Source organism: Solenopsis invicta, chromosome 1 (genome assembly GCF_016802725.1).
Source record: "Solenopsis invicta isolate M01_SB chromosome 1, UNIL_Sinv_3.0, whole genome shotgun sequence".
NCBI lineage: Eukaryota > Metazoa > Arthropoda > Insecta > Hymenoptera > Formicidae > Solenopsis > Solenopsis invicta.
The window spans coordinates 3530144-3554821 of NC_052664.1; the positions used below are offsets into that span (position 1 = coordinate 3530144).

The following is a 24678-nucleotide window of genomic DNA, read 5'->3' on the forward strand; positions in this document are numbered from 1 at the left end:
TTTTAATATAAATAAATTTATTTAAGATGGTGCATTAGCAGAAGGTTTTCAAAACCGATATTTTGAATTTCAAGATTTTGAAAGAAAATTTGAAGAATGCATCTCGAAATCAGCAGTAAAGACTAAATTCGAACAACACTCTCAGCGTGGTAAACATATCGCAACGTAAGAAAATACAATACTCCTACATAATTTTTTTTCAGTTATTTTTAATTGAAATATGAAAGGGAAGGAATGAAAAAAGGAAGAAATATTTCCTAAAAGAAATATAGTTAGAAATATAGTTATTTATATAAATACAAAATGAAATATAACATTTCAGAAATTTTGCAGCAACATTGCGATAATATTGTAGAATTACAAAGTTACTGCAACATTACTGAAATGTTGTACGCTATTGTTAGAGTAAATCAATATATAAGTCGCAAAACTAGATAGAGGCAATAATAATCAAAGTAACTTCCTGACATTTATTTCACTTTTCGATATTTACACTGTACATTTAGACACTTATCCCATCTCTTTACAAGTTTTTGAAAACCGGCGACAAAGAAGTCTTTCGGTTGCTGTCGCAGTCAACGTGTTACCTCTTGGATTACGGCATCATCAGTTTCAAAATGACGGTTACCCCAATACTTTTTTAGGAGTTCAAACAGATGAAAAATCTTTTTATTTATTTAGGCTTGGTAATCCAAGAGGTTACACGTTAGCTGTAGCAGCAACCAAAAGACTTCTTTGCCGCCGGCTTTCAAGGACTTGTAAAACAATGGGATAAATATCTGAATGTACAGAGTGAATATGTCGAAAAGTGAAATAAATGTCAGGAAGTTACTTGGATTATTATTGTCTAGTTTTGCGACTTATATATTGACTTATCCTAGTAGTAACATATTGCTACTCTAATACACATCATAAATAACGTATATAATATATAATAAAATATTTATTTTAACAATTTTAATATCTTCTTAACGTAATTGCAAATTCATATAATTGTTTTCTTAATTGTTTGTATTTGTCTACATGTTCATAGATTGTCCCTAATTTAAATAAATATGTTCTAATGTTATGTTAAACTGTGTTGTTTTGCACTATAGCTTTGAAAAGTACTTTAACACTAGAAGGTAGCCAATTTGGTTCGTCGTAAAATTTAAACTACTGTAATTTTTTTCAATTTTGTTTCTACATAATATCCTTTTGTAGCTTTTTATTATTTTTTATGTTTTTATTTTTGGTAAAAAAAATTTTAATTACATATAGGAGAGACCGGGGCTATTCGTTAGACCTTTTTTTCTTTTGTGTCTCTTGAGTCCTATATTCATTAAAAAAAAAGAAACATGGGACGGTTTGAAAGGTTGAATCTTCCTCTTCACAATGCCGGTATAGATAGAACATGGAAGTCTACTTGCTTTGAAGTACATATAAAAATGTCGACCAACGCCAAAAATTACGAATAGCTCCAAGCCCGGGGTAATTCGTAACTAGTCCGAGAATATCTCGAAATTTGTGTTTCAAGTTGAAAAACTGTAAAAAAAAGCTGTTGTTAAGACTTTCTTTTATTTAAAAAAAGATATAGGTATACAAAAAACAAATGCAAACATACACGTTTGCAAGTCTTTTTATGTCATCGGTGTGATAGATTTCCTAACCTCACAAGTATCAATCTTTAACGCTTTATAACTTTTTACTTGCTTAAGAGCGTCGATTTTATATTCATATTCATGTTCTATGTACTGAAATACACAATATTATTAAGTTTGAACTAAATCAGTGAAGAACTTTACCTCAATGCTTAACTCTGCGTAGCTCAGACGTTTGTAACACAGCTAAAGGATTAGGGTTACCGAACTTAGGTTAGGCGCTGTAATCAGTATTAACGAATCGCCCCAACATCAACTGTGCGCATTATTGCGTATGATCAACAAAAATAGACATCACACAGCAAAAAGTAAACACGAAATGGTTCAAATACATTTAACTGAACACGATACATTCAAAGTTTTCAAAAAAAACCTTATTATCTTATTTAAATTTCGAAGAAATGCTGACTATCAAAAATTACTTCGACTGTCGCAAAACACATTTTTCACTACTATGACATTAATATGACGCCGTTATTAACAAAACTGTGTTAGCAACATTGTTACATTAGAACGTGTTTACAGTGTTTAAAGTAAATTTTTAATATGTACCCATAAAAAGATATTTCCAATTATCGAATTACCCCGTCTAACGATTTGCCCCGGTCTCCCCTAATTGAATTTTTATTTAATTATCTATTTTGACCTAGAAGGACTGTTAACGCCAATTTGGCTCTCTTATATTTGATATTATATTTGAATATATTTCACAATTCTATTTACAAGTTTTATGAATTTAAATAAATAAATGGATATCTTGACTTGTATTTATCTATTTGTTGTGTATTTATTTATTTGTTTGCTTGAAAAACAATTTTATACATACAGTGTCGGCCAAAAGTTTGCAATTTTCTCATATTTCACGAAAAATTAAATATCTTAGTGAAAAAAAATCGTAGAGAAGTCTTCAACTACGCATTTTAAAGAGCAAAGATAGGGCTTTAAATCTGTGTTGAATTTTGTTTCTACGATATTTTGTTTTTAAATTATTTATAATATAATTAAAAATTCATATTTTTTGCAACATTTTTGTTTTATTTTGAAGCGCTACAGTTTAATAAAACATTATTGGACAAAAATGGAAAAGTATTTTAAAATAGACTTCCTGAGCTTTAAAATGCTTTTTGAAAAAAATTGATACAGTAATTTTTAGCAATAATATCGAATTTTTCGTGGAAAAACTCATTTTTAATAAAATGTTTTTTTAATATCGAAACTAAAGGGTTTACGAAAAAAAGAGTAATGAGAAAAAGTGTTAGTTATAAAATTCTAAATTTGCACAAATTTTTTTAAAATTAAAAAAAAATTTTTTTGATTTTCTATGATTTTATCTGTTTAATATGAAACAATAACAAAAAAAAACAATAATAAAATTAATTGCAAGGATACAAGACTGATGAAAACTCATTAAACATAAAGGAATGTGTGTGTGTGTGTGTGTGTGTGTTTAATTTTTTTTCTATTTATCATTTACGAAAGAAATGTACTTAGAACCAAATTGACCCTTACAGTCTTTCCAGGGGAATCGTCAAATCCGATTTTTCTAGTGTTAAAATCACATAAATTAGCAGTCTATTTTCACATGTGTTTAAAATAGTATTGCAACATTATTAAAATTATATGATATATCTATATTTTAACAATGTTTCTAAAATATTAGATTACAGTATTCATTGCATTACTCCAATGCTGCAAAGTCTTTTGCAGTATGAGTATAAAAATATAAACTGATCTATTTTTTTTATGCAGGGAAATTCGTCAAGCTTTGGATGAGATATTAGAACGAACACAAAAGATGCGAAGTGAACAATTAAATATAAAAAAAGAGGTTCATGATAAACTAAATTTTACAGAGCAACAGTTGATGCTATTAACTCAGGAAATGAAAGATAAAATTCATCACATGGTAGAAGATGTAGAGCAAAAGGTTTCTAAGGCTTTAAATGAAGAAATTCGGCGGCTAGCTGTTTTAATAGACGAATTTAGTGTTCCATTTCATCCAGAACCACTTGTTCTGAATGTATATAAACGGGAAATTCATACACATGTAGAAAATGGTTTAGGTAATTTTAGAAACATAATTTACGATTTATTATGAGGATGTTATCTGAAGAATATAAAAAATGTTTTATATTTTATGTCAGGGTCAAACTTACGAGCTAGACTCAGCACCGCTTTGGCATTGAATATAGAAAATTCGCAACGAGAAATGACTGAAAGAATGTCAAGCTTGTTACCTGAAAACAAAAGACAAATGTCACTTAACATTTTACCACGACGCGAGCCATTCGAGATACTTTATCGATTAAATTGCGATAATTTATGCGCAGATTTTCAAGAAAACTTGGAATTTCGTTTTTCATGGGGTTTTACAGCAATAATTAACAGATTTGCAGGAAAACAAAGTCAAAGATTAGCAATTGCTAATTATCCGCAAGAGGTAAGATGTACTGCGGATGTTTAAATTTTGAATCAATTTTTTCTTTATAACAATACAGAAATACTTATAAACTTTTATAAAATATAAAGTAAAAGTGTAAACTGAACTTCAGAAAAACAAATAAATAGTAAAATAATCAAAATATTGTTCAATTAATTTGAAATAGATTTTCATGTTTAGCAGAATTATAATTTTGAAGTTTAATTATGTACAAAAATATATCTTAAAAACAGACATAAGAATAAATTTGTTAAATGTATGCAAAAGTTTTAATCTTTTTTTTAAATTATTATGTTTGTCATATAATACAATGATTATAAATAACTCTGAAAAATATTTTTCCTTATTTTCTATAATTTTCTGCTATCGTTCGGACAATTATCGAATTTCTTTGTGAAAGAAAGATATCGATTTAAGAGCAATGAATTTATCGAGCCAGTTTTGAATTTCTGCCACATCTCCAAAGCACTATCCTATTAAGGAGTGCTGCATGGATAAAAATAAATGATTATCCGAAGGCATCAAATCACGAGAATACACATGCGGAAGAATTTCTCAGCTTAAGTTAATAATAATTTGTTGAGTGATTTAGCGTGGTGTACAGAAAAATTATTTTCTGACTGCCTTGCCCAGTAAATGGTCGTTCCTCCTCAATTTTGTCGGCTAAATTATTTGACAATTGTAGCATTCAGCATGAATCGTTTTACCCGGCTAAAAGAGCTCATAATAAATTATATTTTTTGCATTCCATCAAATACACAAAAAGATCTTGATGTGAATATTTGGTTTTGTCACTAATGTAGAAAGCTGTCCAAGGTTTACCCACAAATGTCTGCGTTTAAAATTGTCGTATATAATTTACTCATCAGTAATGACAATTTTTTACAAAAAAATCTTTTGCGCTGCCAGGAAAGCAATGACATTCATGTACTCAATTGGAGAGATAATGCTGTTCTGCAACAATTTATGCAGCATCTATTTTATGAGCGTTTAAATTTTTCTCATTTTTTTATGCAGTTGCTTTGCAACTGTTGCTGTCATTTTTTAACTGTTCTACAAGTTCTATTTACAAGGAGATGCTACGAATTGTGAAACACGGAATCAGATGCCTTAGTTTATTTGAAAGGGAGGATTGAGGGTATAAAAAGTATCAGAATATTTGAGTGCATGGGCATCCTTTGTTTCAGAGAAATTTGCATATGAAGTTTGGCATTCACCGCACGATGCGTTAAGTATTGCGCGGTAGGTTAAAGCGTGAAGCGTGGTGACTGAAGAGACTATGTCGCGCGTCTTTTATTTTGTTCTCGGCGGTTGCGTGAAGAGAGGTGTTTGAAACCTCAAAGTGCCAATTTTTTTTCAATAATAGCTACATTTATCAATTGTAATTAATTTTTATTATTCTTAGCAAGATATTAATTATTATATATTATTCGTTATATGTAGCAAAATGTAATAATCAAAAAGTTTGCATATTTATTCAAGTTTATTTATTTATTTATATTCATTATACAATTCTGATATTGCTGTACAATGTTGTGGGTGAAAATTTACGTAAAAGCATTGGAAACACAAATTAACTGTACGTCATGAACATTGTATAAAAGAACAACGCGTTTTACAAGAACATTTAATATTATGTAAGTTTACAGGAAAACATAATTGATTCACATTACTAAATATTTCGACGCAGATAATAAATAATGTATTAACGATTGAATTCTGATTACATCATATTGCGTATTCAATTTTATTTTTTCTCTGCCAACAATAATATCAATGTACAGCAATGTCAGAACTGTATAATGAATAAAAATAAATAAATAAATTTGAATAAATATGCGAATTTTCTGATTATTACAATTTGTTACATATAACAAATAATAAAATATAACTATTAATATCTTGCTAAGAATGATAAAAATTAATTACGATTGATAAATGTAGCTATTATTGAAAAAAAAAACAAATTGATACTTCGATGTTTCAAACACTTCTCTTCACGCGGCCCCCGAACAAAATAGAAGGCGCGCGCCTTAGTCTCCTCAGCCACCGCGCTTCACGCTTTAACCTACCGCGCAATAGTACTTAACGCTCGGCAAATGCCAAACTTTACATTTAAATTTCTCTGAAACGAAAGCCCATGTACTCAAACGCTCTGTCACTTTTTTTCCCCTCGATCCCCTCTTTCGAATAAACTAAGACTTATCTGATTCCGTGTTTTACAATTTGTAGCATCTCTTTGTTAGAACGAGTTTTCATTCAACAACGTTTTCAAATATTATCATCCTCAAGCTTTTTAGAGCGCAGACAATTATTCACATTGAAATCATGGTCTTTAAAGCAACAAAGTCAATATTTGTACAAGAACAGAGCAAATAAATTCACATACTTTAGTAATATTTCTTGTTGAAATTCATGTCGAATACAATATCGAATATCAAATTTTTATATCAAATGCACTATAAAGTCTCTCAATGTACTTGTTATTTTTAACGTTATGTTTATCATTAAATTGCGTTTTAGAAAGTTCAATACATATTTTACAAAAATACAAAACAGCGAAAAAATATTTCAATTAAAAATAATTATATTACTGAAGAAAAGATGAAAATTTTTGCATACACCTAATATTTTATCTTAAAACCAAAATATACATATAAAATTGAAAATTTGTAATAATTAACTTTTTTTAATTTTTACCTTCAACACATTTATAAAGAAAAAATTAATTTAAATTTGATCAAGAATTTATAATAAGAAAATACATTGAGAGAAAACTTTTTGGATCAAACAAAAACTTGTCCGTTTCGCGCAAGTTATTAATTCACAAAATAATATTGTCGTTTTGATTTAATATTTTTAAGGGAAGTGTTTAATTAAAGTATATTACAATTCCGAATTAATATCACATTGAAATATAGAGATTATATTACTTAATTTTCTAATAAGGGAAGTTATAATCGTGAATGGGTACGAATTGTATATCTTTAGAAAGGTCTTGCCAAGTAGAGTTTAGCTATGTAATATTTTACTTGAATAGCGTCTCTAGAAGACGCTATGCGCAATAAAAGTTAAAATTATATAGTGTCTTATAAAAGTTCGAAAACGTTAAAATATCTTGGAAATAATGAATTATAGCGATAAATATGTAAAAAACAAAGTAAAGTTTAAAAAGTTTGCTTAATAATAACAAAAGTTGACTTTAGGTGAAGTTTCCAAATTCATATAAGGATCGAATTGAACTTCTTTAATGAATCTCGCTATTTTTTTCCACATTATTTGACTAATATCGAAACGTTGTTGAAACACTGGTTACATTTTTTTTATGAAAACTTTTTGAATTATGAATCCTCTAATTTAACAAGTATCGTCAACAATTAGTATGTGTATGTGTGTTCACCCTTGTACGCGGAGGCGGATTCCCACGGCTCATCACTTTTGCAGTATTTTTTGATTTCAAAGACCACCTAAAGTCAACTTTTGTTATCATTAGGCAAATTTTTTAAGTTTTACTTTGTTTCTTACATATTTTTTTTGCTATAATTGATCATTTTCAAGATATTTAAACATTTTCGGAATTTATAACATGCCATATAACTTTAATTTCAATTACGCACAGCGCCCTCTAGAAGCGCTATTTAAGCAAAATGTTCCACAACTAAACTCTACTCGGCAAGACCTTTCTAACGATATATAATTTAAACCTATTTGCAATCATCACTTTATGCACTTTCCTTGTAAGCTTAAACATACGTACAGTACATACAGCAACGCTCTTCCTACTGTGTTCCATATGCATGTCCGAGGAGTTTTCTTTCCGTAAATATGATATAGTAAGAGGCAGTATTACAATTATATATAATATATAATAGTATTACAGTTGATAAATAGTTTTATGTCATATTTTATTTGTGAAAGAAATATAAAAATAATTACATTTTCTACAGATTCCACCATGTTTAACATCACCTGCAGATAGCATGGATTCTCTCAAGTTTGTTTCAAGTACAACAAATTTTCCAACAAGATCTGATGACTGGTCTACTTTGGCTACTCGTATAGCAGTTGCATCTGTAACATCGCAGGGTACAATGGGTGGTCTTATTGTTGCCGGCTTTGTACGTATGACATTATTTAGAATTAATTTTAAAATTCTTTCCTCATCCACATATACGCAGGCATACATGCACACATGGAAGAAGTCATTTAGATGTCAAATTTTTTGAAGTTTTAAAATTATCGTTCTTTTTTCAACTACGAGGGTTATTCGGAAAGTAAGATCCGATTCTATATAGTTTCCATATTCGTTTTTGGACCTTACTTTTTGAATAACCCTCGTACATATTTTTATTATCGAGAAATAAATAGAAAGAAAAGGTAAAAGGAAATTATTAAATTTAATGGAGGATACAAGATAAGAGGTAACAAATGAAAATAAAAAAGAATATAAATGCAGAGAGTTGACTTACGTTTAGAGAGGGGATGGAGGAGAATTAGTAATCGACTATGTTATTAAAAAATTGACGTGAGATAGATTGGAGAAAAAAGTGATAAATGGTAGAATAAAACTAGAATAAAACTAGATCATTAGTCGATAGAAGTCAAAAATAGAGACTAGAAGCATAAAGATGAAAGAGGAAAGGAAGGTGAAAAAAATACTAATTTGGGAAGAACGTAGAAGGATTAGAGGTGAACGGAGGATAGTATGATGGAATTATGGAAGAACATGAAGAAAATAATTCAGAAAAGTTAAGAAAATAATAAGAGTGTGGAGAAAGAGGACAGGGGAAAAGGAATGGTAAGATGCAAAAGGAAAAAAAGACTAATAAGGAATGAGTATAAGAGAAGGAAAAAAGGAAGGAAAGAAAGATGGCCTTGCGAAAGGAATCGAGAGATCTATGTATTAGGAAAGAAGTTAAATACAGAAGATTATGGAAGAAGTAAAAAATATCAAGATAAAAATGCAAGTTTGGAAATATAGGAAGAATAGGAATAAATGTACGAAGGAACGGAACATTGGAGAGAACACTTCTTGTAACTATTAAAAAGTAAACAGGATAAGAGAGTAAGAACGAAAAAAAAAGTTGAAGGAAGATGAAGAAGAAGACTTAATAAATAAGGAACAATTAAGAAAATTACAGAAGAAAAAGGCAGCAGGAGTAGATAAGAAAAAATTGAAGATGAATATATTGCATCCAGGTAAAAGTGAAGATAAAGAAAAGTATAAAAAAGATACGTGGACAGATTTCCTGGAAGAATAGAAAAAAAGAATAATTGCTTAATATATAAAAAGGGAGAAGTGACAGAAAAATAACATAGAAGTAACGTAACTATGCACAGTCATAACGCAATATTGATGAGAAGACTGAGAGCAAAGATGGAGAAAAAAAGAATTACAGGAAACTCAAGTAGATATTTATGAAGGCAGAAGCATAAATATACATATGCAGCATTTTATAAGAAAGCTATAAGAAATGGGTGAAGACTATTTGGGTTAAGTTCTTCGTGGATCAGCAGTATTTGACATATATGAGATATATACATACTGGAGAGAATCATTCTTAAGAAATCATGTGGTGGGGATGGCCAAGCTGTGCGAGAGAGCACGCTGTGCTGCGTTTTAAGCATATTTATGTCATTTTAGCAGTACTGTTGTAGGTAAAAACATCAGTTCCAGTTGCAATATGTAACACGTCTTCAGCCACTACTTTATCAAATACCATTGAATATATACCCCGTAAGCGTGAACAAATATATTGTTTGGAAAATCTGCTATTAATTTCTGTTGCTAGAAAAGCAACAGATTTCACACAGACTTTGCAATATCTGCGATGTCAGCAAACTGCTGTCAGAAATAGGACAGAAACTGTTGGCATTCAATTCCAGCAGAAATCGAGCAAATAGTGTTGACTGGACTATTATCAGATTGGCGGCAGAAATCAATCATTTTTTTTTATTTAAAGAATTATATAAGCCTAAGAAACAATGCATTCGTTGATTATTCATTATTCATACGTATTTCATCGGATTAATTTGCAAGTTTATTCTTTTGTAAAGAAGTTATTCCTATGTTGGATAATGTAAAATTTCTTCTTTAACGGGTCTGGATTTTCTACGGATAGATTTCTGATTCAATTCGAATCTGTGTTTTTTACTAAGTCAGTTTTTTACGCACTCTAGTGACCGTGTTTGGTAACTTATCTGTTCCAATTAGACTATACAACTGTGTTACACTGTGTCTCTCGATGTGACACTGTGTCACACTGTGGTACTCTTGTTGGAAAGCACCCTTAAGGTGGTGGCGATGGCCAAGCTGTGCGAGAAAGATGCCATGCGGCTTAGGTATGTTTTTCTCACTTTAGTAGTACTATTGCAGTTAAAGACATCAGGTCCAGTTGCGATTGCGTAGTGAGCCAGTTAAACTAACCTTTTTTTGTTTTGATGTAAATAAGAGGAAAATACGCGTCATGTAATTTTATTTTTTACAAGAATGTTCACTGCGCTATTGTCATTCAAATTATTAAAGAAAAAGAAGATGCGTGATATAATACTATATGTTGTTTTTAACTACGATAGTATTATTAAAGTGGGAGAGACATACCTAAACTGCATGGCGTCTTTCTCGCACAGCTCGACCCAGAGCCGGATAAGGCTCTTGCGCCTGGAGCGAATGTAGAATATTGCGCCCTTACCTTAAAGGCATATTAAAATAAATAAAACGCAAAAGTATAATATTTTGTTTTGTATCTTTTCATTTTTTGTAGTTTTTATTTACTTAAACAGTGTCAAAGTGCTTCTAATTATAATCAAAGAAAATGCATCTTAAAAATTAATTTTTTAGTATAAAAACTAATACAGTTTCAGTCCAAGAGATTTTAACTTTGCTTTTGCGTTTTGACATCCTGTATTATTTTTGTGCAATCGGTTAAAAATTTTACTATTTCAATTAAAATTTTAATGCGTTGACAAGTCATCTAAATTAAACCTAAAAGTGTTATATGTGAAATAATAAGACAAAATATTACGTGTGCGAAAATAATAAAAAGGAATCTTCTTGTATTGTAAAAAGTTTTATTATACAAAAAGTATATATTTTATTCTGGAAACAAATCTTTAAAGAAAATTATGAAAATTTCAACATATTTATAGAATATTTGTATATATACATTTATAACAAATTTAAATTTAAAAAATGCAGTAAGTAATGTGAAGTATTAACTGTATTCACAAAAATAAAAGTTTATGTAAACTTCACTTTACGAGCTTTTAAAGTGGAAAAATCTTCTATTAAGTTACTATAATCTAATGATTTTGCTAAATTCCATTCAATAAATAAAAAATTAAGATTACTTATCCTGTCTTGATTTATAGTCGATCTCAAATAGTTTTTAATTATTTTAAGTTTGCTGATCGATCTTTCAGCACTAGCGGATGTTATAGGTATTGTTAAATATATTCGATAAGCAACTTGCATATTAGAATAACTTCACGTTAAATTATAATTATTTATTAACTGTAAGACCTCTAAGTGATTTAATTTGTGAAAACCTTTATTTAAAGTTTTTAATAACGTTTTTGCACTTATTACTTCAGTTACAAGTTTACTTGAGTTTGAATCCTTACTATATTTTAAAGCTAGATCAGTACTACGTTTTTTTCTGCATCTAAAAATGAAAGACTTTTATCACTAAGAAATTCAAAATCAATAGCAATTTTAGTTAATTTTTAGAACTTTCAATTTAAATGACTAATTATTGTGTCAATGACTTCTAAATAGGTAACTTTAAACCTGTCTTTTTTAAGTCAGTGATTGGCTTTTATCTTCCGCCTCGTAGAATAATTGTTTTGAAAATTTTCTTTTTCTTGTTTTTTTAAAACATACCTCAATGTTTAATGAAGCAGCTAAAGTAAAATTTTCCTTACAAAAATCTGCGATTTGATTTTGAGTGTTTATTATATCATTTTTTAACCCATCGATTAACGTACTTGCCTGAGAAATAGATAGTTCTTTTTTCTGCAACGCAATATTCACTTTGTCAATTTTGTTTAGAATGTGCCAAACTGTAAGGCTACATATGAAATCATAATCAATTTGTTTTAAAAAACTTTTAGCAGCTGATACTGCTTCTACATTTCTTTTTAATTCAATATTTTTCTCTAACGCTTTTATAACATTTTTAAGTTTCTGATAGAAAGCGATCGCTTTTTTTTTTTGTTGACCATCGAGTATCTGATTGCTTTTTAAGGAAAAATTTTTTTAATTTGCTGAAATGTCCCATCTTTCTGTTGATGATGGAAAGGACACAAAAAGATGCTGAACAGTGCCGAAGAATGACATCATTTTTAAGTTACACTGGCCGCATGTATTCCCACTAAATTGGGAATGAGGGAATGAACTGTACAGTGTTTTGATATTGCGTGTTACCTTCTAGATCGTTTTCACGTTTGTGGCTATAATTGGACGGACTGGATGGGCCGTAAATGCGCAAGTTCTCTACGGTCATAAATGTGAAAACGACCGAGAAGATAAACGCGGTGACTCATCAGTGAACGTGATGTCACCATATTGGAAGGCATTTAGGCCGCAAACTGTGTATGAGACAAAAAGAGCAAATTTATTTCTTGCTAATATTTTAGCTTGTACTCCTTTGTATTTACCGACCATATTTGACCCGTTATTGTAGCATTGAGCTTTGCATTCTATATTTAGTCTATCTGTTTGAATCTTGTTAATAATTTGGTTAGCTAATACCTCACCAGTTTTGCTTTTTGATTCAATAAAATCAATAAATCTTTTCTCAACTTTATATTGCCCATCATCTGTGAGCTTAACATACCTAATAATTTGTACCATTTGTTCCTTGTGGGAAATATCAGGAGTGCAGTCGAATAAAATTGCAAAGTAGGTTGCTTCTCTAATATCAAAAATTTTGTTTTTTATTTGTTTTCCCATAACATGTAGAACTTTATTTTGAATTGTTTTTAGAAAAATATGATACGATTTGATTTGGATTATTCTTAATTGAATCTACATGTCGCGCAATTTCTTTATCATATTTTGCAATAAGACTAATATTTTTAAGAAACATTCCTGATTAATGATCATCGATATTGCCAGATATTGGGAGTATAAATTAATTCGGTCTGTTTTTTTGTGATCAAAAATGCATTTATTTCAGAACAAATTGAATGAACAGATTAATCAAAGTATTGTCCATCACTGGCTATTACTTTGCCTCACCTCTCGGGCAATTTTCGAATTCCATCTCGAAAAATGTTTCGTCTTTTGAAGCGATCCAAGTTAGGCGCCAATTTTCAATTTCTGCGAAAGAAGTAAACCGGTGTCCTGCCAAATCGTGCTGCATCCGCCGGAATAATCAGTAATCAAATGGAGCGATGTCCGGTGAATACGACGGGTGCAGTAAAATATCCCACTTGAGCGTTTCCAAATAAGTTTTGACGGCTTTTGCGACATAAGGCTGAGCGTTATCATGTAGCAGAATAACTTTATCATGTCGTTCCTCGTATTCCGGCCGTTTTTCTTGTAATGCACGGCTCAAACGAATCAATTGTAGCCTATATCGATTACCCGTAATGGATTCGCCAGGTTATCATCGAGTAATGCCTCCAATTCTTTGTTTTCGAATTTTTTTGCTGTCCAGAGTGAAGCTTGTCTTCAACGCTGAAATCACTATTCTTGAAACATCGAAACCGTTCCCTATATGATTTATCAGTTGGAGCATTGTCACCATAAACTTCTACCAGCATTCGATGCGCTTTAGCTGCGCTTTTCTTCCAATTAAAACCGAAAACTAAAACCTCCCGCAAATGCTGCTTAGTTAATACAAAAGTTGACATATTCAACACAGTAAAAAACAGGGGTTTTGTTTGAAACTTAAAGCGATATGTACTGAATATTATCGATCTAACCTCTCTGAAACCACCGGAATCAGCTGTCACTATGATACATTCATAACAGCCAGAGCCATTTTTTGAAAACGGACCGAACTAATTTATATTCCCAATATGTCTCTTAAGGCTAGATTATTTTCTGCACAGGGCAATATGGAGTCAATTATCACAGTTAAAATTCACCTCCACTTATTTTTTTCCATTAGAATATTTTTTTCTATATCAGAATCAATAGTGTGTCCAAATTTTAGGCATTGTTCTAATTCCTTCCATTTAATAAATGCAATTTTGTTCTACGCTGTTTTTGTGATCAGGAATTTATGGATTTATTTTTCTCCAGTTGGAAAAGCCGCTGTCAAAATTTGCAATTTTTGGAGAATTCATGCTGTTTTGCTAAATAGTAGACAAGGGAAATAAAATAATGCTCCTTTTGATCTACTATACAAGAGTCAATCCTTTTTTACTTTTTCACTTGGCATACATTTGAAAAACTATGCTGCAGAAAAATGACGCCCGTCGTTACTTGCCGATTGGGAAAAGTTTGCTTCTGTATAATGAACTGAGCCATAAGCTACCAAAGCACAGATAAAATGTTCATTATAAGATACTTGAGCCGAATAAGGCCCAGTACTAAATAAGGCCCACTGTTAAATTTACCATTTAAAAACCCACTTTATGTTTGAAATATATGCTTAAAAGATATGTCATAGGAAGTAGATAAAGGCTGAATAGGAAATTAATACCGCTGGCAACACGTTTATTCAGTGCAACGAAAGCTTGTAACAAAGTGGGTAAATCAGTCGTTTTTATAAAAATGTGTTGTAAATTTAATAAGTATACATTATTTTATGGTTTATTACAACATATTATAATATTATTCAACTTTCTAACTATAGGAAAAAACAAATATGTATATCAATTTTTTGGAATAAATATATTTTTTTATAAATAATGTATTAATAAATAAGGCCTACTTGTACATTAATTGTTATAGCCATTGTCATTTGTTTATTATGTATGTGGCTTGCAACAGAGAATAATGATTTTCAATAATACTAACTTTCCATAAGCTAAAATTGCACTAAAATAGCCAGAATTTCTTATAGTTAAATTATTAATTATAGACAAAATTAAAAATAATTGTGATGTTTTACTAGTATAATAGATCTTAAAGGATTTCGTATTTGTGATTAATAATCATTTTAACAGTGAGTTGAAAAATAATATTTAATTCCTTTGTTATTTTCAATTTATTTTTAATTCGGGCCTTATTAAAAGCACAAGAATTTAATAAGGCCCAATGCCAGAGTTTAAAAACATTTCTTTTTTGTTTACTTTAAAATGTTTTATATAGAAGATACTTTTATTTTGGCGAGTGGTTGAAATAAACATTTTATTCTTATTTAGTTTATTTCAATATCTTTGTAAATAGAATTTATAAAAAAATAAAATATGTTAAGTGGGCCTTATTTGGCTTGGGTACCTTAAATGTTCATTTTTTCCAAGTAGCGGGATCACTATAATTTATGTTTTTAAATTTTTTTTCTTCCTCTGAATTAGATTGTTCTGTAGAAATGCTGGCAATAATATTGGATACTTTTTTCTTTTCAACTTTTGATATTTCTCTTGAATTAGATTCATGAACATCGCTTGTACTAGACGGAACTACAGAAACATTATCTTTTTTTCGTCTTCTGATATTTTACTTTTATTCAATTCTGTTACTTTTGCAATTCGGGCTAAACATTGCTTCCAATTTTTTGCTAACTCTATTTTTTCTTTTTTTTTTCTCTTGCGTATCTTTCTTATTTCTATTTCTGATTTTTTTGACATTTTAATCATCAACTTACTATAAACTGACATGAAAATAACATTGAAGAAATATTAGATAGTCGCGGTACATATTTAGATATTTTTTTATAGTTATACTAAAAAGAAAAAACATAATTTACTACTGTAAAAAAGACATACCTATTATTCTTAAAATAATTAGGTTAGGAATACTTTCACTTTATTATCGACAGAATTTCAAGAACAGTACTTCTTTTTTAATTAAAATAAAATTTGAAGAAATAAAAACGGATAAAAGCGAAAATTAGGCGGAAAAAGACTGAAGACAATTATGTCTCTTGAGTTTTGGACACATTTGGTCTAAATGGTTTAGACACATTGGACAAATTACGTATGAGACCTGTCGCACATAAAATGCATAACAAAGCACAGCATAAGATCGCTGGACCAATGAGCATCTAGCATAAACTCGCTATATTGATTTACATAAGGTTTTTATTGATTTAGCGGCCTTATGCTATGTTTATGCTTTATTATGCATTTTATGTGCGACAAGTTTTATAGGGCACTGGTAAAGGCGCCGGCGCTTGACAGCGCTCCCTACAGCGTTGCGCGAGGGCCGTCGCCCTCTTAGCCCCTTTCTTCTTTGGTCTGGTTCTGACTTGGCCATCGCAATTAGTGTTACCGTTCGGGACGCGTTTTCTCGCGCTTGGCCGTACACGTGACTTCAGTGAACTATCAAATTTAGAGGAATAAAGGTGAATTTAGACTCCGTCACAATTAGATGAGATAAAATTCTTTCTTTTTTAATGGTTTTTTTATCAATTTTGGAATTTATTTTTAATTATATTAAAAAATATAAATAAATTAACAGGTATTAATAATAAAATAACATATTTACCTAATCTAACCTACTCCTATTGCCTGTATCCTACATCGGCTGCGTTCTGAAATTCACTGTCAGTACTGCAAATCTATAATTTACGGGTAATTGTTCAGAATACGGACTGCACCTCTGATTTTGATGAAATTAAGCTTACTCGACGCGTTTTCACTCAAAATGAACGAATCTGACGGAAAAAAGTGTCGCTCTGCCCCACGAACCGAGATATCAAGCGTAAAAGTTGGCGATTGAACAGGTTAGAATGTCTGTCATCTCGGCGTAATCTAGCGAACTGAGCATGTGCTGTGATAGAAATGTGTACGAAATTTGAAATGTTTCTTTATTAATAATCACTGCCACATCTACTACACTTGAATGTATTTGCTAGAACACTGTGTTGGATTAAAGCGTGGAAAGTCGTAAACTTATGTGAAGGGAGCATCTGTAGACCTTGTTTCAAAATTTCTATTTGTAAGTGGGATATGTCTATTAATTAAATTAATTAATTTTATAAAATAAATTGTTTTAATGCTTTAATAAAAAATCTACATTGCACAAAAACTAATAAATTCTTTAATCCAACACAGTGTTTACAATTTATTAAACACTTTTTTAATATATTTTATAATTAACAAGGGGGAGTGGGTAAAATATACATTGCACAATCAAATGTAGTAAATGTGGCAGTGATGTAATTTTTTATAATAATAATTATTAATAAATATTTCGAATTTTACATTTCTATCACAGCGCATGCTCAGTTTGTTACAATATGCCAAGATGAGAGATATTTTAACCTGTATAATCATCAAGTTTAACACTCGATCTTGGGGCAGAGCGACACTTTTTTCCGCCAGATTCGTTTATTTTGAGTGAAAACGCGTCAAATGAGCCTAATTTCGTTAAAATCGGAGGTGTAGTCCGTATTCTAAACAATTACCAATTTACGTAACGTAAACTATATATTTTTGGCACTGATAGTGAATTTCGAAACGTAGTCATCGACGGAGCCGGATACCAAAAGAACTCATCATCACAGATGGCTAGAAACCCTATAATAAGAGACTGATCAGCAGCCAGTCAAAATCCTGCGAGTGAGAAAGGATCTCACTATCTCGCTCTTTCACAAATGGCAGTGTTATGTGATATGTTCAGTATAATACGTATGTATAAGTTATCCTTTACGCAGTGTGAATAGCGTGATTGAAGTTCAATATGGTGGATGTTCAGTTGAATGTTGCAATAATCCCTCATCAAAAGGGCAAAAAATGTTGGACGTAAAGATTGGACGCATACAAATAATTCATATCTTTGTGAGGTTAACATATTTGTTATGACAAAATCGTAAAGAAACATTAAATATAAAAATTATGTCAACATATATTATTTAGATTAATATACAAAACAAGTTTGTAGTATTTTTTATAATATTTATTGATAAATATTACGTATATTTAAAAGAAAAGAGTAATTACAGTTTGAATTTAAGCGGGAGTTGACAAAAAATTTTTCAATTAAAGTGACGAAAAATGCTTCAATCAAAAGTGGCTCCCTTGCTGGTCAGTCTCTTATTATAGGGTCTCTAGACATGACCAGTTTGCCGCGCATGCGCAAGAAAACGCGTCCCGAACGGTAACACTGATCGCAACCACTTTATGGCTTTCTCCAGTATGTATATATTTCAATAGTATTTGATAAAGTGGTTGAAGGTGTGTTATGAAAAGCAATGAAGACAAAAGAAATCAAATAAGGCCTAGTACAAAAAATAAAGTAAATACAAATAGCGCAGTAAAGATTTATGGAAAGGTAGTTTTGCTCGAGTGATCTGGCTAGGAAAAAGAGTCCGACAAGATTGCCCATTTAATCCATTACTGTTTTCGATCCTGATTGCGACATAAAAAAAAAAGGAAACAGTTGAGTACAGATGGGAGAAAAAGGTTAAGACATCGGTATATGCGGACGATTGAGTAATTTTTGTAAAAAGTAAAAAAAGGACTAAAAGATATAGTGAAAATAAACTGTAACATAAAAAAAACTGATGTTAGGAGAAGCATGTAAAGGAAAAAAATGTATAGATAAGATAATAAGCTAGATGTAGAACAGTTAGTTTTGAGGAGAAAACAAGGAAAAATAATATAAAAAGTCAAGTAATAGAATTGTCATAGCCGAGCTATAACACGGAGCATGGTAACAGAAAAGAGTTTATCATGCCACGAAAAGTAATACAAATGTAAAGTGTTATCGCAACACGGAGCTCGAAATCTCAGGAACTCGAAAACCTGCGGACTACTTGGCCTGACCGTGTCACGAAAACGCTGAGTAGCAATTGCGCCAAGCAGCGGCTTCGTGCAATTTCCTGTATAAAAACCGTCGCTTGACGATTAAGCTTCGGAGAGCACATTAAGCGACACATCAAGCAATTACATTGTCAACGAATACTGAAACATCAGAACATCGCAATTTGCAATACTTTCATCTTATGACGAATCACCGAAACATTGAACTCAGCAATATCCGATATGCCTTCTACCAACGCTGTACGCCTTTACATATAACTAACTACGAGAATCGAAACAACTATAAGATAAATATACTGATTTTATAGATTTTCTGGATTCTTTCCTCTCGAGTCTCCTCTCAGGTCCTCGACATCCAGGCGTCTCCGAGCTTATACTCAATTCGTGCGCTAGCTGTTTGTCAGTCGAGCGTCAGACTCGCGCTGTTTCCCTGAAACATACAGCCGCACAAAAGAATGCATAAGGGAGGAGAGAAAAGAGAGAAGAGGAGAGTTTTTATAGGCAGAATGATTTTAGCTTTTTAAGAATAGAAGAGTAATAGAAGCAAAAAAAATTTTAAAAATGAAAGAGAAAGATTAATACAATGAATTGATAACAGTGTGAAAAAAATTAAAATATAATATAGGATATAAAGACAGGATGGTAGTAAAAGTAGCGTATCTAAGAATGGAAAAAAGTAAGAGAAGCCCAGATTAAGATAACCAGGAAATGCGAGAATAAGATGTGATACATCCCAGAAACGCATTGTCTTTACTAGCCGAGAAGCCGTTTTAAATGAGAACACGGTGTGCCCGTTTTAAGCGCGCAATATAAAAATTGCCTAGCGGCAACCGCCACTAGAAAAACTGCGCTGAGTCTTTGTACACACCAAGTTGTCGCGCACGCACACTCTACCGGGGAGAACACGAGTTCTCCTATCCGATTGATCTTTCCACAAACGCTGAAAACAATGCGTAACGATTACCGAGCGTGCTAATTGTCGGATATATATACTGGCAATTAGCACGAAAAAAAAAAAAAACATTTGCCAGCCAGCATCCAGATCTCTCCGCTGTGCTACGACAGATCCGATTACGCTCTCGGAAACAACTCTCGGATCAAAGCATTCTTGGCTGTGGCTAAGAGTTCTTAGCCTCCGAACCATTCTATCTTTTTCTCGCTCTGCAAGATCGGAAATTTGAGCGCTTCCAAACGTCTTGACCTGTACCCGAAACTCTCAATTCTTACCTGTACATCGTCCCAGCTTTTACCGTTGCAACACTTACTCACATCGGAACCGTTGCGTCGAGGTTTCTTGGCATTTGCAGCGGATTCCGCCTGTCTAATGCGCCATTTTGTCGCGATTATCATTTTCACGCGAATTAATCCGACACCCAGGCTAGTCCGCGTACCGCGCAGTAGGTCCTGTCTACCACACAGCACCGATTGCAAATACGTTACTGAAAACCACGCCCGTTTGGAGTGACCCGCGTCGATTACCCAGTCGGTAGCAACACTGAGATATCGTGAGCTCCACGCGTATTGAATTCTCACGTTAACACACGCCTGTAAATAGATATTGTCATGTATATAGCCTCGTTAATCGTAATTTGTATCTGTCACTGCGTTTCATTGCTGTTAATTATTTTTTTACTGTTGAATAAATCTTGTATTGTTACACCGAAGATTAAAAACTCTGCGTAATCATTTTGACGCCTTTCCTTCTTCACACTTGAACCATTCTTGTCGCCCGCGCCGACAGAGCTGTCCTGCACACGGGAAATCGGTTTATTTAAAAAAGATACAATAAATATAGGAAGATGGAGGGAGAGGAAGACAGGAGTAGGATTTATAAAAGGAAGAAATAATCGAACAGGGTGTTTGATATCGTTCACTTATGCTTTTGTGGGTTGATAGAGCAAGTCAAACTGAGAAGAAAAGTTGCGCGCGAGAGGAGCGTAAAGCGAGAAACAGTGAGGAAAAGGAGCGTTAGAGAGACGGAGAGGGCGACTATCCTACAATAAAGAAAAAGTTGAAATCTCTAATAACTCGCGTTCTTTATTTTACCGCACTAATATGGCGTGAAGCATGCGCGAAATAACAACGCCGAAAGATGCCGATTGTTCTAAGAAAATGCCGATCTCTAAGTCTAAATAATGAAAGCCGATGCGATAATAATTCTCCTTATAATATAAGTGTTTCTTTGTGCCTCAATATTTTGTAAATGACTGCGCGCTTGGTGCTTACGCTTTTTAAAGACTGTGATACTTCTCGAAAGATCCAGTTGGAAAACCGGTAAATAGGCAGTCTCTTTATTCTACAGATTTTTTAAAATGGCTTGTTAATTATTGTTATGCAAAGTATTTATTTATTTGACCGTGGCGGTCTGCAACGCGCGTTCGAATTGTCGAACGAGCCGTGAGGCCGCTACTTGACAACAACCTAGCACTTTCCCGCTTGCGCGTATTGGCTCGCTGCGAGAACGAGAAGAGCATAACAATTTTGAATGCAATGTGTTTACATTGTCTACCGACCAGCGGCGTAAGATTTCTGCTCCGAGCTACTTGTTTCCTCACCGCGCCGCCTGTGCCTAGTTAGGTGACCGCTAGACGGTCTCCGCGCGCGGTGGATAGGAAAAGTATGTCCTTATTTGCCGACTTTACTAAATTTTATTTTGGTAACTATTGTGAATTTTGCAAAATAGTAGAAGATTTTTGCTCAGTTTGATTTATTTTATCAACCCACGAGACCACGGGCGAACTTTTTGTGACACTTTATATACAGAGTGTTGAAAAAAATAGATTACATATTTTGACAGCAGGTAGTATTGATTAACAAGAAGAAAAGGTCTTATTAACATGTGTCCTAAAACTAATATTTTTAAAGATACAAGCTATTTTATTATTTGAGCTTTTTGTTACTTTTTTATTAGTCATGCTATCTTTAGAATGTAATAAACAAAGGAGTAGGGAAGAGTGGGGTACAATAAGGATACCTTTTTTCTAGTTGTCTTAAGGGGTTACACCATAGTAGAGAGCGAAAATTTAACGTTTTTTGCGATTTTTTTTTAAGTGGAAGGAAAAGTAAAAGGGTAATTCTTTTTAAGAATGTTGTTAAGCATGTTTTAGAGTTTTAAAAAAATTTTTATCTATTAAAAAATATTACAAAATGGCTGCCCAACAGCCGTTTCTGCGGAACAGTTTTTTTTGGAGGGGCTCCGCGGCACGCAGTAGAAGTGCAGCAAAAATTAATCTGGAACAAAATAAAAAATTTTTTCTTAAACTACATTAGTATAGCTATAGAAATACGTAGGGAATTTTGAAAATATTCATTTTTGTTAAATTGGCGAGCATTCAAAAAAAAGTTCATTTTACTACCAAAAAACGGGCACTTATTTGTACCTAAAAAATCGAAATATTAACTTATCGAAAATCGGTTACGTATTTCTATGCGGAATGTTGTTTTAAAGATGTGATATTAATTTGGAGTGAAAAAATAGAAAATTGTTTGAGTTATGCTGCGTGCCGATTTGAAAAAACGTGTTTCGAGAAAAACGCGTTTAAAGTTTTGACTCGTGTTTTGAACATAATAAAATAAAAAATTTGATTATTAAAAATTTTTTACCTTTAATCTGCTATTCCAGCACCGTAAAGCTGACCTTCCAAGTTGCTAAACTCTTCTTCGTTTTCTTTCCTGGACGCTTTTATGCTGGAGCGAGCCTCTTTCGCTGCGTCCGTCAAAGAGCACTCCGCGCGTTGTATTCGAGCAGCGTCCGTCTCTAAGCAAAAGTTGTAGGATTGTGGTTCAATGTTCATGTCCATCACTTTCATTGTTCTTAAAACGTTTATCAATTCATCATTAAAATTACAAACAGCAATGTCACTTGCTATTTTCTTTAATATTTCTGTAATATTTTTTTTCCGCTTGAATATTTTTTGGAGCCAAGTGCCAGACTGTAGAATTAAAACTTTTGTTGCTGTTCTGCGTATAGCCTCCCAAACAACGATTCAGCAACTCGTCACGGCTCAAATCCTCGTAGATTGGTCTGATGGCTTCAAAAACTTCGTTCGCTAGTGCCGGCTTATGATGAAAGGAGTCTAAGAAACCCGTTGCTTGCGCCTTCTTCCATTTGCACCAAGACTCTGAGCATTTTTCGTACTGTGAATATGGCTTGCATACACTTTTTTTTCACTCATTGTAACTCACATAAATGTCAAGGCTACAAATAACGTGTGAAAAATTAGCACTGCAAAAGAAAATTGTGATTTTGAATAACTTCCACGCAAAATTTACGTTTTCTCTCAACATCAATTAAAATGCTTGAAAATGTTTCTAACAACATCTATTAGTGTATTAGAGAAGTTAAAAATCGAATGGTAAGACATAATACTGTACCCGACAAGCAGGTGTCGTATTTACCGCAGGTAGTCGTTTCGGAGCAGTCAGGAGGAGTCGAGAAAGAGCTCGAAATTTCAATGAAAACGATTTCTGGCAGATATAAAACCGTTTGTCTCTTATTCTAGAGGGTTCAAGAATTTTTTAAGCCAATAAAAAAAAATTGATTTTTTGAAATTTCTACTGTGGTGTAACCCTTTAAAAAATAAAAAATGAAGAGAGATACAAAAACAAATTTTATTTTAATATGAAATATTAAATTAATTTTTTCCATAAAAAAATTAAAGTAAAAAAACTGAATCTATAATAACAAAATAAAAACTTTTTTTACAAAAAACAAACTTTTAATGCTGACTCAGCATTAGAGGAGATGCTCTATGTGATTGCCATTCACTCTTACGCACTCTTCAGTCCTACGTCTTAGAGAATCACGCACTTTTTCAAATACACCTGGTTGGCCAGAAATTTGTCGACACGCATTGAAAATGCGATCATTTTAATGTCATCGACGGATGTTGAATACACCAAGGTCTTTAAGTGTCCCCATAACCAAAAATCTAAAGGATTCAGATCCGGGAATTGAGCAGGCCAAACTACTGGACCTCCCCGACCAATACATTGCACATTAAATGCGTGGGTTAAGTGTCGTGGGTTTATATCGGACGATTTGAAGAGAATGGGGTGGTGCACCATCATGCATGTACTACATTCGTTGCCTTTGAAGGAGAGGGATTTCTTCCAACATAATAGGCAATTTGTTTGATAAAAATTGGTGATAGATACCACCTGTTAATCTATTTGGTAAAACGTAAGGTGACCTATGATTCTATCACTAACTATTCAAGAGAGAGAAATTAGAATGCGTGATATGAAGATGACATGACTAATAAGAAAATGAAAAAGAGCTCAAATGACAAAATAGCTTGTATCTTTGAAGATATTAGTTTTAGGACCCATGTTAATAAGAGCTTTTTTTTTGTTTTGATCAATACTACCCGCTGTCAAAATATGTAAACCTTGTTTTTCAATACCTTATATACAGAGTAGGCCATTTTAATTTGTCCACGTAAATTACTCCGAAGATATGGGTGAAAATTGACTCTCACAGAAGTTGTAGGGTTCGAAGAGAGACATAAGAAGGTACTATTGGTTTGACCTTGGTTAGCGTTGTTAAGCTCAGGTCAAGGTTACTTTGATTTTTTTAAATAAAACATCCTATTTTAGATTCCAAAATCTAATAGCTAATGTCAAGAGCTTTTCAAAACAGTATAAATAAGTTACTTTTTGTTAAATACTTTCCAAGTTATGAGATTTGAAGATTACAGTATAATTTCAATTCTC

The 24678-nt window shown here is 32.1% G+C and overlaps 1 protein-coding gene across 9 annotated transcripts in view; it reads left to right on the forward strand.

Annotated features, from left to right (window-relative positions):
• LOC105202128 (transmembrane GTPase Marf) overlaps window positions 1–24678 on the forward strand; it is a 168303-nt gene that overhangs the window by 112643 nt on the left and 30982 nt on the right. For all 9 annotated transcript variants that reach the window (XM_039453664.1, XM_039453672.1, XM_039453677.1 and 6 more), the window contains 4 exons: window positions 27–165; window positions 3390–3703; window positions 3785–4080; window positions 8028–8198. In XM_039453664.1, coding sequence (XP_039309598.1) covers window positions 27–165; window positions 3390–3703; window positions 3785–4080; window positions 8028–8198 — 920 coding nt within the window. The remainder of the gene's footprint in view (window positions 1–26; window positions 166–3389; window positions 3704–3784; window positions 4081–8027; window positions 8199–24678) is intronic.